General features: G+C 47.2%; 2 protein-coding genes across 3 annotated transcripts; both read left to right on the plus strand.

Moving 5' to 3' along the window:
• Positions 1-8,242: 8,242 nt before the first annotated feature.
• LOC120648381 (BOI-related E3 ubiquitin-protein ligase 1-like) lies at positions 8,243-9,879 on the plus strand. Of its 2 annotated transcripts, XM_039925143.1 has the most exons (3): positions 8,243-8,601; positions 8,632-8,980; positions 9,097-9,879. In XM_039925143.1, exons 1-3 carry the CDS (start codon positions 8,513-8,515, stop codon positions 9,652-9,654), a joined length of 996 nt encoding a protein of 331 aa, XP_039781077.1. In that variant the 5' UTR covers positions 8,243-8,512; the 3' UTR covers positions 9,655-9,879. The 2 variants fall into 2 exon arrangements, with proteins under 2 accessions (XP_039781077.1, XP_039781076.1); XM_039925142.1 differs by having other exon boundaries at positions 8,243-8,980.
• A 2,052-nt stretch (positions 9,880-11,931) lies between these two features.
• Positions 11,932-14,520, plus strand: LOC120648382 (acidic leucine-rich nuclear phosphoprotein 32-related protein 2-like). Its single transcript, XM_039925144.1, has 2 exons — positions 11,932-12,712; positions 14,122-14,520. The coding sequence occupies exons 1-2, from the start codon at positions 12,041-12,043 to the stop codon at positions 14,263-14,265; spliced, it is 816 nt and encodes a 271-aa protein (XP_039781078.1). The 5' UTR covers positions 11,932-12,040; the 3' UTR covers positions 14,266-14,520.
• The last annotated feature ends 180 nt before the right edge of the window (positions 14,521-14,700 follow it).

Raw genomic sequence — 14,700 nt, forward strand, 5'->3', positions numbered from 1 at the left:
GAGAAGATAGGCGTAGCAAGGCCCGAAGGGCCGCCCCTACGGCGGTTCCGCTGCATCGAAAGCTCTTCGGTCAGTAGCACCGGAAGAACCGACGCATGAGCATCGGTGCATCCGATGGTTGTCGGAAGAACCGACGCCATGACAGAAGGGAATCGAAGCCAAGTCAGCTTATGGGCACCGGATGAACCGACGGGTCAAAAAGGGGCATCAGTGCATTGGGCGTACTATGTTCCAGAGACGATGTCAAGAGCCCAGGAGAAGATTCTTCAGCACCGGTTGAACCGGTGAAGTATCGGTGCATACCATCGGTGTAATGACGTCAGCAGAAGAGTTGAGTGCTGTGAGTGACCGGTTTAACCGACGGATAAACATCGGTTCAACCGGTGGTCACTGTGTCAGCTGTCAGGAGTTCAACGGCTACTTCGGGTTATGAGTGACCGGATGAACCGACGCTAGCCCAGCCAGAGGCATCGGTTCATCCGATGATACGCAGATTTTCTGCTGACCGTTGGAGCAATGGCTACAAGACTTGGTGGCCTATATATATGCCTCACCCCGGCCATTTGAAGATTGCTGGAGTTGCTGGACATCCCACACACACCCAAGAACATCTCCAAGCCATACAAAAGCATCAAGATCATATCCTTAGCCCTTAGCACATTTTGAGAGTGTTGTGTAAAGGATTAGCTCTTAGTGAGTGAGATTGCAAGGCTTCAAGCCTTTGTGCTTTGGTTCATTAGCGAACCAAAAAAAAGAGCTTGGTGCGCCGGCACCTTGGAGCGTGAAGCTCGCCGGCAACGTCATCGACCCTCCGACTTTGTGTGGAGCGGCGACGACATCTTTGTGCGGGGGACGTGGAGACCCCCATCCTTTGTGGAGAAGCTCCTTAGTGGAACCCGGGGTCAAGGTGACCGTGATTGTGTTCACGGAAGAGACTTGGTGGCCGAGTAGCAATACTCTTAGTGAGTGCTACAACAACGTGGATGTAGGTGTGCCTTTGTGGCTAACCGAACCACGGGATAAACACCCGCGTCAAGAGTTTGCTATCTCCTATCCCGCTCTTTAAGCTTCCGCATTTCATACTAGCAATTTGTGTGCCTTTACTTTCATAGAATAGATTCTTAATAGGAAAGTCTATAGGTTGCTAAACTTTTTTGGGATAGGGGTTTCACACTAGAACAACCTAGTTGCACATCTAGATAGCATGTTTTAGTTTAAATTTTGTGCAAACTAGTTGGAGCCATAGGTCTAAATTTTTAGAGTGCCTAATTCACCCCCTCCCCCTCTTAGGCTAGAGCACCCGATCACTTTCACATGTCGACATGAGATCAAATTTGTCCCATTCTTGTTGGATGGAATTTTGGTCTGGCTTCCAAGGAGAAATAATTTAGTTCCATGTCTAGTGGTGTGTATATATAGAAGGTACTCCCTCCATACCCAAAAAACCTGATGTTTAGGACAGCGACACGGTCTCCAAAACACAACTTTGACTTCTTATTCCTCTAAAAATATTTATCAAAAACTGATATATGTATACTTTCTTAAAAGTATTTTTCAAAACAAATCTATTCATATAATTTTTACATTTTCAAACTCAACAACTTGAGAGTTATTCATGATTTATATTTTCAAGGTTTGACTCAAACCTTGTCCTAAAGGTCAGGTTTTTTGAGTATGGAGGGAGTAGCTATCTGTCTAGTACTAAATGGGTCAAGTGGTGGTAGCATGAGCTGTACTATGCGATTATTTGTAGGTATTAATGGCTAGGAACAAAAGTCATTTCTTTCTAGAGGAGAAATTCCACCCATCCACCTTTTGTTTTGTCAAATAATGTTCCGTCTCTCTTATTCTCTTTCGTTCTCCTTATATTTATTGAACTTTGAGCTGAATAAAATAGTTCTAAACTTTAGCACCTATTAGCATCCATATTGTTGCTAAAGTTTTTGGGTCTTGGTTAAAGTTAGCGCTAAAGTTTAGCATTTTTGGTCATTAGCACTTGGATCCAAACACCCCCTAAGTGCATTAGGTTTCATATGTGACACATCATAGACAAAACAATGGTTGCCGTTATTATTATATTATAAACAAAACATCCAAACACCCCCTAACCATTCAATGGAGTTGCATCATAAACAAAGCAATTTATTATATTATATTATAGAAAAATAATGGTTGGCAGAGTTTATGCTGGACACATGTCAATGCCAAGTAAGAAACTAGCTAGACTATACATAAAACAATAATGGTAAGTGTCAGCTTTATAATGGCTTTACTTTCGATCTGTTTGCAGTTTTAGGCTAGCTCTCCTTCTTTTCCTCTATCTATTTTTGAGGTGATCAAGCATCAAACGTTCTAGATATGGACTAGCTATCTTCAGGCAAGTTGCCGTTACACTGAAATGGAATCTGCACCTTTGCATGGGCGGCCACTCTATCAGGAGGATCCATGCATTTCTCCCAAACCACACGTGAAGCAGTGAAATTTTGAAGGAACAAAACCTTTAGCGTTGCTGTGGTACACTTCTCTCCTTTTGCCTTTCTCTTCCCCTCTCTGCTTTGTTAGATAAATGGAGGAATCACCTTTTACTCCTTTAGTTGACTGATGAAGCCACGGCGAAGGTGACACGGCGGCCTCGGCGGGTACGGTGCAAATGGATGATGCCTGACAGTTAACCATATCTCCCTAATCTTTTGCGGTTGCGAGATTAAAAAGGCGAGTTCACAAGAACCCATGCTAAACATGACAAATGTAATTGGAGACTCTGTGTGTGTCCCTGTTGTGAAAACGATTGAACCTAGAAGAGCCTAAAAGATAGCTGAGAAAAGGACATGATAGATGTTGATGTGGTTTGGCATGTCCATTATTCTGCCTATGCTGATTTCCTGTTTAATTCGTGTGATATACATTGATAGATATTTGTTCTGGTCAGGAATATTTCTTTTTCTGCCAACGGAGGAAGTTATTATATCAGAAAATTCCACATATTCTGTGCAACTATTAATGATGATTTGTGAAAAGAAAATGAAGGCCAACCAATATCACACAAAAGATGTACTTACCGCTCTCTGTTATACTTTCTTGCACATATACCTGAATAATAATAGTAATAGTAGTAATAATAATGATAACAGAATTTCCTTCAAATAATTAAACTACTGCTTTCAGGTAATTCAGAAAATTACCAGACACGATTCCTTTTAGAAAGGAGGCATGGCGTTGGGAAGTTACTGAGAAATTGGCAACGCAACCACACATGAAAGTAGAGTTGCAGCTGATGGATCGTCCACGGCAGGATCGGATCATCACGACGTTTCACGCCGATTAGCTAGCAGCTAGCTAGATTAGTGCATCACAGTAATGCATTATTCACGAGGGTACTGATGATAGATGCATCTTGACAGCATGCTGCTGCTCGTCGATCGATCGCTTCCAAAGGACAATCTACCGGGACCGACCGATCGATCACGTGCAACTTGTGGTCTGAGCGGATCGAAAATGGAGTCATGGAGGAGTCTGACGAGCGAGCGAGACCCCGTTGCGTTGAGCGACCAACTAGTAGCAGGGACGACGATGCTACGGCGAGCCAGCCAGCTCCATGACAAGGATGCGATCAAAGGAAGGAAAACTGAGAGGTAACGGCACTGAATCTGATGCGTCGCCGCCGCGGCTCCGTCCAGCAGGGACGCGCACGCCATCAGGATTGAAATGAGGGCCAGCTGCAAGTTCTTCAGACCTAGCAGGACTATAGCTAGCTGGGTAGCTACAGGACGTTTACCTGTCAGCTGCCACAGCCCACGGTACAATGAGACATGCATGTCGCCCGTGCACGGAAATCTCTTTTCTATTGTTTTTTGTTTTGCTTTCTTCACAGGTAAGGATGAATCCGGATGGCTGAACAACCGAATTATCCATATTCGTATCCGTTTAAAATGTAAATATGGATATCTGTATTCGTATTCGATTTTAATATGGATGTCATATGGATGCATCCGAATCCGACTTTGAGAATTTTTCTCTATCTGATTCCATATTCGTATTCGAGGAATATCCGATAACATCCGTATCCGTCCGTATTCATAAGAACAAGTGACTAGCGAGATAATCTTAAACTTATCTTTATACCTAATTACTTAATGATGTACACTATTTAAATTATTTAGAAAGCTAGAAAACTAATAATATATTTATTAAAATTAGTAATGATATAAAAATTAACTTTAACTATTTAATATATCTATTTCATGATTAAAATTATTTTATACGAGTCAAATTAATTATTTATTTAATGGTAAATTTTTTTATATATCTTAATTATTAAGTATTTATATATTTATTTATTTTACCTTTAAAATTACTATTATATATTTAATATAAAAGCTATACTTAGATAATTATATTTTTTTATTAGCTATCTTCTAATTTTTTACTCCCTACATGTATAATGATTTTGATCTACTATAAAATTGTTGGCAAAATAAATTGATACTCGCGATAGCTCTATGTTTCAAATCGAGAAGGTATCCGGATTCGAACTATCCGTTTTGTATTCGTATCCGATGATATCCGCATTCGTATTCGTATCCGGATTAAAATGTGGTAAAAGAGAACATTCGGATCAGATTTCATCCGTATCCGATCCGAATCCATCCCTATTCACAGGCACGCGCGCTGAGCAGATGGAAAGTCATTCTCGTCCATTGTCAGCACGCTGCAGTAGTCAGATTTCTTATCACGTACGCGTGTCGCCCTGTCTGCTCTCATGGGATTATTGTAAACGAAGCTACTGTGGATCGTAAAAGTTGAATGAAAAGACGAGAGTTTCGTGTGTTGGGTGGACCTAGACTAGTGCTTTTACAAACTCTAATGCAACAAATTAAATAACACTGATTACAACCATACAAAAAACACTAATTACAGATGTCTCACGAAAATATATAAATATGATTTACAAATAATGAAATGAATGGTATATGTTGTTGTTACCTCTCAATCAAAATATGATAAATTGTAAGCATTACAAAATTGCTCCATGTCCTTCACAAAATAATTCGTACATTCCCTGGTTCAAACTAATAATCGAAAATTCCAGTCCAACTGTTAATAAATATATCGCGGTATGTAGGACATTGGTTAATTAGATGCCAACCCGACCGTGTGGAATCACATATGTAGAATCTTTTTTGTTTGTTTAATTTGTTTGGGTCAATAATAGCTCACTGCTAGAAAAACTCTCATTAGTACCGGGCGGGGATCCTTGGTTAATACCAGTTTTCCGCCCGGTACCACTCCTCTGGTACTAAGTGCGCGTGCACTTAGTACCGGTCAAGCCGCCCGGTACTAAATGATCTGTTTAGTACCGGTTGGTAACACCAGCAGGTACTAAACTGCTGGCCATGCCAGCAGCTAGGCCGAGCAGTTTAGTACCGGTTGGTATTACCAACCGATACTAAAAGAAGTTTTTTTTTCTTTTTGATCCTTTATATTTGTTCTCTTTTTCTTTTAATTAGTATTAGTAGTCGTACTCGTAGCGGTTTGTGCATTCGTACTCGTATCTAGAATTCGTATTTGTATATGGAGCAAAGCAAATAGAAAAAATTATATGCATACATGGATAAAAGAAATGTTAGAAATTATATACATACATGGATAAAAGACAATAATATTTACAAGTATGAATTCTCATAAATTTTTTCCGACAAATTCTTCAATAATTCTAATCATCTTCATTGTCATCGGCACCGGCATCCTTCTTGCAGCATTTCATGTCTGCTCGAGCCACACTTATCCTTGGATCGAAATGAAATTCACCTTTTGGATTTATCACCTCATCCAACAGGAATCCACAGAGTGCTTCTTGAATTGCCCTGATTCTTTCCGGTTCGATGAGGTTCTCTTTCATATTCCAAATCTGTCAATAACAAATAAACACTGATATTTTAATTTAGTACCTGCATGGAATTAGATACAAGAAATTGTTACTAATGTTATACGTACTTCAAAGTTTTCTTGTGTCACCCTCTTGGTATCTCTGCAAAAAAGTGCTTGTGCTCACATACGTAGTATCCGCAGAGGTTGGTTCCTTGATTCTGTCTCAAACACTATATACATGTTATGAAACATTCATGTTGTTTGAATAAATGAAAGTAGATGTGCGATATTCGTACCGGCTTGTTATAGTTGAATTCAAGTTCAGTCGGTGTTGACGTGACTCCTAATTTCGCTTTGAGGAACCGAGACCACGCCCTTTGCATGATGTGTACGAGATCTTGGAATTTTTCTAGTGGCTTCTTCAAGGAGTCCCACACAGTAACTCGGGACCGATCGATTTCGATCACAAGTAGGATTCAGTGGAAACTGTTGATACATACATATGGATAGAAGAAATGTTAGATATATACACTTATTAGCTAATTGAAGTGACTAAATAAAGTCAAAGGAAATACAATTCCATGGTCCACTCATCAAATACAATTCCGGCTTTCCCTCAAACTTGCCCTCAATGTATACATATCTAGTTTTTTTTTGCGAGGAAATATACATATCCAGTTTTGATTCCAGATACTAATTAACTGCACTTGGGAGTAGTAAGAAATAACAGGAATCGCCATGCATCCCGCAGATGCCCACTTTAGCTTTTTCGCATTTCTGACCAGATCCACGTGATCACAAGAAAATAAAGATGCGCACGCCAAGAAATAGAAAAGAAAAGAAAAGAAAAGAAAAGAACAGAGATGAGCAAGCTCTCTGGCCTCTGGGAATGGAATGAACCACCTGTGGCGGCCCCACCAGTCAGGCCCCCGCCTGTCCTCGCAATGCCCCTCGTCACCTGCATATACGTGGGGAACCGTACGTGCGGACGCGACACGCGGACGCCCCGGCCCGGCCGGCGGACAAAATTTTGCTCGCCGCACAAAACCGAAGTTTCTGGGGAAGAACTGAAAAATGGTTAAAAGATGGAAAATTATACGGTTCCTGTTTCCAGATAGCACAGGAATTTCCTTTGGTTTTTTGTGATTCGTTTCCTAGTTCCAACGAGGGATCGGAGGCGATGGGATGAGATGAGAGGATACGGGCCGTAACGTTGCGATTCTCTTTTATTTGTCGCCGGCCGGCCGGTTTAATTTCTCCTGCTACCGTTAGTATTTCGGTTGATTATATTGTTACTAGTATGGAATACCTGTATCTATCTACTATATATCTACAGCTGTCGTTCGTTCCAGTAAAAACGTATTATAATTGGAGGCTATCAATGCTTAATTAGGTATGTATCTCGCGAATTGAAGCAAGAGAGATTGATTTGTATATATATGAATTTATTTCCCGAAAAAATTTTGGATGAATTTATAGGCAGCGATCATGAAGTAACCAAAGGGATCGTGCCATCTCTCGCCGACTCGCTCGCGGCCTCCTTGCCTGTCAAGATTCAAGGCTGTGGCTGCCTGTTCAATTAATATCCATCCCAGATTTTGCAAGCACCTGTGCGTCGTCCAGTTAGATACTGTATACTACGTGTAAGTACCATATATATAGTGTATATATTCGTCAAACTAAAGGTCACTAGCTAGCTGCACGCATGCGGCATGCCTTGGTTTGGGGTAGGTCGTGCATGCGTCATGCATGGCAGATGGCATCACACACGTAACCATGCATGCATGCCAGCTCGACCAATTTAATTAATTTCCCTCTTAGCTCCAAATCTCGGCTATATTATTTCGGTGAGACGAGATATATGATGACCTCTTCCCAGCCGTTCCCCATACAACAAAAATTAAGGGGGGGGGGGGGGGGGGGGGACGCCCGGGGTACTCGTTTAACGCTTTCCTATCTAGACGCCCCAGCCGTAACCGAGCCCGGCTGATTTGGTGCCACCGCGCGTGCATTACCATATCTCATCACCGCCTAACTCCTGCATGCATGCGTACGTCCATACTTGCTGGCTAGTGGAAGCTAACATACATATATAAATATAATAAATATATAAATGTAATCCCAGCGGACACCCACGGAAACCGGGCCAACGGTCCGTGGTTTCCACTCCAAACAAGCCAGCACCAACAAAGCCATTGCCTCCCAAAATCATCTTCTTTTTCCAAAGGCGCCCGGGATAGTTTGCCTCTTTCGATCGATCCTCTCGTAGTTGCTGCGTTCCTCAGTGACGGGCAAGGCCAACCTTGCAGCCCCCATAAAAATCCGCACGCGCCCTCCGTGTCCGTCCTCCTCCTCTGTTGCCGCCTGGCCTCTCCCTCCCTCCCCCTCCACCCGCATCGCCATCTCCCCCACCAGCGCATCCCGGGGCCCTCCACGCCTCTGCTTCCTTCCTGGACGACGGCCAGTGCTCCGCTCCTGCCTCCCTCCCTATATAAGGCGCGGGACTGCGGGGCCTGTGCGAGGTTGAGGACAGGATAGATATATATACTCGCTCCTCGCTCTGTAAGGAAGACGAAGAAGGGCGGCGGCGGCGTCGATCGATCGTCTGCGCACGCCGGCCGTGCCGATCGGTCGCCGGCCAGCCATGGCCGTCGAGGCGCACCATCTGCTCCACGCGGGAGGCCAGAGGCCGCAGCTGCTGGCTCCCCACGAGGGGTGGGCCTGGGCGGGCGACGCCGCGTGCTGCGAGGCGCCGGCGGCGACCGCCGCGGGGCAGGGGCAGCGGAGACTCGCGGGCAAGCAGCAGCAGCAGCAGCACTACAGGTTCCAGCAGCCGTGCGCGGCCACCCCGGCCGCGGCGGCGGGGCCGCGGCTCGTCGCGCCGACGGGGCTGTACGCGCCCGGGCCGCAGCTGTGCGCGGCCGACGCGTCGGAGAGCGGCGTCACGTTCGGCGGAGGTGGAGGCGGCGCGCAGCAGCAGGCGATGGCGCCCAGGAAGCGGAAGCGCGCCGGCGAGGGGCAGCCGGCGCCGGCGCTCGGGCTCGCCTCCGCCGACGTGGCGGCGCGCTTCCAGCAGCAGCTGGTCGATGTCGACCGCCTCGTGCTCCAGCACGTAAGTGCCGCCATGCCATGGCTGATCGCCCGATGCGCTCGCGGTTTCCGCGCGCGGCGGCCGGCGTTCCGTGACGAAACGTACTGACGTGATTTCGGCTCTGGTTATCTGCACAGACCTCGAAGATGTGGGCGGACCTGAGGGAGCAGCGCCGGCGGCACGCCGGGCAGGTGGTGGCCGCCGTGGAGGCCGCGGCGGCGAAGCGGCTGCGCGCCAAGGACGAGGAGATCGAGCACATCGGGCGCCTCAACTGGGCGCTCGAGGAGCGGGTCAGGAGCCTCTACGTGGAGGCGCAGGTGTGGCGCGACCTGGCGCAGTCCAACGAAGCCGCCGCCAACGCGCTCCGCGGCGAGCTGCAGCAGGCGCTCGACGCCCAGCAGGCGCGCTGCGGCGGCGGCGTTCTCGCCGACGGCGGCGCCGGCGACGCCGAGTCGTGCTGCTGCGGGGAGAACGACGTCGCCGCCGGCGGCACCGGGGCCGGCGACGAGGGGGAGGACGAGGCGGGGACGCCGGGGACGAGGAGGATGTGCACGGTGTGCGGCGAGGGCGCGGCCGAGGTGCTGATGCTGCCGTGCCGGCACCTGTGCGCGTGCGCGCCGTGCGCGGGCGCGGCGCGGGCGTGCCCGGCGTGCGGGTGCGCCAAGAACGGCAGCGTCTGCGTCAACTTTTCGTGATCCGTGTGAAATGAAAGCAAATAGTATTAGAGTAGGTTCTGCTTTCCTCTTTTTTTTTTGGTGTTTTGTTTTTTTTTGATGGGGCGATGATAGGTGCTGCGGTAGTGATGTGTGGATACGAGAGGGGTGCATCTTTGTAGCTTTTTCTCAAGCGGTTGGATGGATCTATATTGATCAACAAGAAGAAAAAAAAAGAAGAGAGAAGAAAATCAGAAACCTTGCATATCCTTTGCTTCAGTTTCTATCCAGATTTATTTCGTGTCAACTAATGGCAACTTTTTGAATCTACGGCCAACAACTTAAGTTAGTACCGTACGACAGGATTTTTTTTACCTTTAATTTATTTAACCACCATGGTAAAAAAAAATATTAGACCTATTGTATCTTTTAATAATTGTAATAACAGCCCACCTGTAGCGTCCTATTGGGCTATCCCTCTAGCTACATGGAAGTTGATTTGGAGCCCAACACAACAGCCCACAAGTCTAAGTACTTGTAAGTCGTTAATTTGTCCTTTTCATTTCTTCCTCAAAAGAAAATACCATTTTCATTTAGCTGTTGAGATGATGTTTCATTTTAAATTTTTAATGTTTTGATGAGATTGGTTCTCGGTTGAGAAGCGAGCCAAGAAAACTCTAATACTCTATCCTCCTAGTTTTCTGGAGCCGAGCATCAGTTGGAGAGCAAGGTCAGAAGAGAGAACAACCACGCAATACAATCAAGAGATGAGAGGAAGGAGACGGGACGGAACATTTCTAGATTCGGTGGCACCGAGTCAATCTCCTTCAAACTCGTGATTCGGTTGGATTTTGTGGCAACTTTTTTTTGAACAATTGTGGCAAATTTTACGAGCTCGTTCCTTACTTGGAAAGTATACACGGAGCTGCATGCTGCGAGGAGAGACGAGGGCATGCGTGCACTACTGCACTGTGTGCGGCGAACGCCGAGATGCCATCGATCGGTGTCGGTCGCGTCGCCGAGGGTAGATGAAAGATGAGCATGCCCATCCATCCCGTCGACCAGCATTACTGGATGCGCCGACGAGATCGGATATCCATGCCGTGCGTGCGCGAGGCCGGGCGACGAGAGAGACGAGCGATGCGCAACCGCACCCGATCGTCGCCATGCGCACGCCAGGTCCAGAGGGCGCGCGCCGCGCACCGACGACGGCCGACGCGATGGCAAGCCAGAACAAAACTAGCCGATGATGATCTGCAGATGACCAGCCGCGGCTGTTGCGCTCGGGATGGCAACGCGATCCCGATATCTGACGACCGCGCGACCCCGCCGCGCCACCGTGTCCGATTCAAAACACGCCACCCTTGCTAGCTTCTGCAGGCCGCGATGACCAAGCGCCGCGGCACTTTAGTCCGCTGCTGATGCAGAACGGCTTGTCGGTTGGCAGGGTCGAGGGAGGGAGAGAGAGCAGCCGTGCACGCCGCCCGCCCCGCACCGTCAGAAGAGGCGACGCGCCACGGCACACTCCATGCCAGGATCCACTGCACACTGCATCTGCATGCACACTCATCATCGGTCATCACTCAACTGACGCCGCCACTAGTGCGCTAGTTCCAGCGCGCGCTCCCCGGCGATCCATCAGGCCCACAAGACAATAATAGACGTGGCTGCACGATGCGCTGGGCCAGGGGCCCCCGCTGCACGTACGCGTGTCTGAATTTTGATCCGTCTCTGCATGTACTACCACGGATGCCGGTCATCTCATCCGTCGTCTCAGCCACGTCCCACCGGCCGCCGGCCACATCGATCAGCACACCATCCAGAGACGGACGGACGGACGCCACGCGCGCGCGCCAATCATCGGCGCTCTGCTTTTGCTCCTGTGGTGGTGTGAGGCTGTGAGCTGCTCGTCGGATGATCAAGCCCGGACCGGACGGCGCCGGATCCGATCAGATCATCACGTCTTTGGATGAACCCATGAAATAAAGATGATGGTGTGGGCACAGTAGTACTAGCTAGCTACGACTCCACTACCATGAAGAAGACAAACTGTCACTCTGTTATGCGACATATGAAGTTTTTTTTTTTGAGATTAATGCGACATACCAAGTGAGCGAGTCCAGTTTCAAAAGGGACAATTGAGCGAGTCCGGTCCGGTGGGCCTCAAATCATCAAGTGGATCATTTCCAGGGCCTGCCACGGTCTCTCTCTCGCGCGCGCGCGACATGGGCCGAAACCCAATCCAAGTCGTGCCTGCGAGGCCCATTCAGCACTACCCACCGCAGCAACATCACCAGCCGTCCAGCCCAAATTCCACATCAATTACCGTACGCACTCCTCCTTCCCCTCCGAACCATCCAGCGCCAGGGTTTAGCTAGGGTTCCCCTATTGCCACCACTCCGCCCGCGCCGCCGCCGCCACTGCAGCGATGGCCGCCGCCGGCGAGGACGACGCGGCGTGGGAGCGCGCCATCGACGCCGCCACCAAGGCCACCTCCGGGCCCAAGACCCTCACCCTCGACGGCGCCGTCAAGTCCTCCACGGGCCGCCTCCCCTCCCCGGCCCTCTTCGAGGGCTTCGCCGCCTCCCTCGAGGAGCTGTCCGTTGCGGGGGCCCGCCTCTCCTCGCTCCAGGGCTTGCCGCGCCTCCCGGCGCTCCGCCGCCTCTCGCTCCCCGACAACCGCCTCTCGGGGGCCCCCGCGCTCGCCGCCGTCGCGGAGGCCTGCGGCGCCACGCTGCGCCACCTGGATCTGGGGAACAACCGCTTCGCCGAGGTCGGGGAGCTCGAGCCGCTCGCCAAGCTCGGGGTCGAGGCGCTCGACCTGGAGCAGTGCCCCGTCAGCAAGGCCAAGGGGTACAGGGAGAAGGTCTTCGCGCTGATTCCCAGCTTGAAGTATCTGGACGGCGCCGACGCCCAAGGCAACGAGCGTTTGGAGACGGATGACGAGGACTACGTTGAGGACGAGGACGACGAGGAGGGGGAGGAGGAAGGAGAAGACGGGGAGGGAGAGGAAGGAGAAGAGGATGATGGTGAGGAAGGGGATGAAGAAAATGAGGAGTATGATGAAGGGGATGATGATGAAGAAGAAGGTGACGAAGAGGTGAGGATTTTTCGCTAAATCTTTATTGTTCATATAAATCCTCATCAGCATGGATTAGTGCATTTTTCATATGTTGCATTCAACTCTAACAAGTGACAATGCAATTAAACTCTTATAGCTGACAAGCGCCAACTTGAAAAATGGGTTGTAAATCGCATGCGAATGAAGTTGTCTGAACTTTTTTGATTTACAAAAGATGGATGATGATTTCACTCGACTGATCTGTAAATACTATTTGTGTTACATTGCTAGTTAGAGGATGTACGATATTGAGTGATACCTTTGCATTAGCGTCACTATCAATTTAAAAGTTCGTGGTACAGCATATTATCCATTTTACTTCTGCATTATATTCCTTTGTAAGTCTCGATGTGTATTAAATGGTCCACCTTTTATTTTATTCTATTGCTTGTGCACCATTTTACACATTGAAGTTAATCAATCTATGTGTTTGTCACTGTCATTTTTCGATATTCATTGTTGTTGAAACATGCTATATGAGACGAGTAATAGTTAGTTTTTTAATGGAAAATATGAAAACCCTTGTATCAAAAATCATTTTATATCATATTTGTTGTTCTTTTTGTGCATCAAGCAAATCTAGTGCAAGGTTATAAAAATTGGTTGAAACCCGTGCATCTGGTGAAGGAGCACGTTTCTAACTGAAATATTACTGTCAGTTGCGAACTAGGTTATGGCTAGAATGTATGACTTGAGGTGTTTTTTTGGTAGCATACATTTATGTGTAACTCTGTCCTGTTTGATTTTCTACATAGACGATTTGCCACTGCCTGCTATTATCATGCCGATATTTCCGTGTCTTCATATTTCATGCTGCTGAGTATCATCAACGTCAAACGTCTCTTTTTATGCCTTGTCACCTAGTTATTTGTAGTTATTTATTCTTGTGAATGCTATGATACCCCATAATTTGATTTTACATGCAGAGACCTTGACACTTGTCGTTTGATGACTGGTCACCTAGTTATTTGTTCTTGTGAATGCTCTGATTCCCCATAATTTCAGTTTACTTGCATCACAATTCTTGGGCTGTGCAATGTCAACCAGTACCTTTATTTTGTTTAACATCTGGGTAGCTGCCCGTAACATCATGCTTGTTTGCTGTTCCTCTAAAGATGGTTGTGTGGGACTATTGATCATGCTAGGTTTGCCCAGTGTAAGCTTGGCCATGTTGCGCCGTTTGAATTTTTAACTGCCATGAAACTCTGCTGGTACACATACATGTCTCAAACAATTCTATGTAGTTCAACTTGGACTTCCCTGGATTCGTCTAGTTTACAGATTGAAACTTGATGTTGTGGTTAAAGAATTTGGTAGAGCTAGCTAGTAGTCAATGTCACCTACTGTTAGATGTTTGCGCCACTTATTTAAATGTTGATCATTTTCAGGCTGAAGACGAAGAGGATGAAGCTGATGATGATGAACTTGATGCTGATGCAGATGACAAGGAGAACATTGAAAGCAAAGCAGGATCATCCCTGCCGAGCAAGAGGAAAAGGGATAATGATGATGACACCAATGGAGACAATTAAAACGGTTAGGAAAATAGTTTTTGCTGAACTTTGGAAGCATTTGTGCACTGATTGTTCTTTGCATGCTTTCCGGGGCTTTGTTTTCAGACTTGTAATAGACTAGATCATAGTGTTTGCTAGGTGATTCCATGTCCTGAGTATCTTCTGTAAGTTGTCTGACTCTGAAACCATGAGTAGTTTTGCACATCCCCAGCTTACTCGTTTTCTTTCATGTTTACTTCCTGATGCTACTATTTGAGATCCCAGTTCATATCATACTGATTTATTTATTTTCCAAACTGGGACTTTGCCCTAATTTCATCACTGGTTGTAATGAAATTACATCGAGTTTATTTGTTTACGTTGTACCGCCACTCCCAAGGAAGTGCACAGAAAAAACCTTACAACAGCACAAAGTGCTGCAAAAGACTTTCTGAAATAAAAGGAACCCCCCCC

Source organism: Panicum virgatum, chromosome 9K, assembly GCF_016808335.1.
Source record: "Panicum virgatum strain AP13 chromosome 9K, P.virgatum_v5, whole genome shotgun sequence".
NCBI lineage: Eukaryota > Viridiplantae > Streptophyta > Magnoliopsida > Poales > Poaceae > Panicum > Panicum virgatum.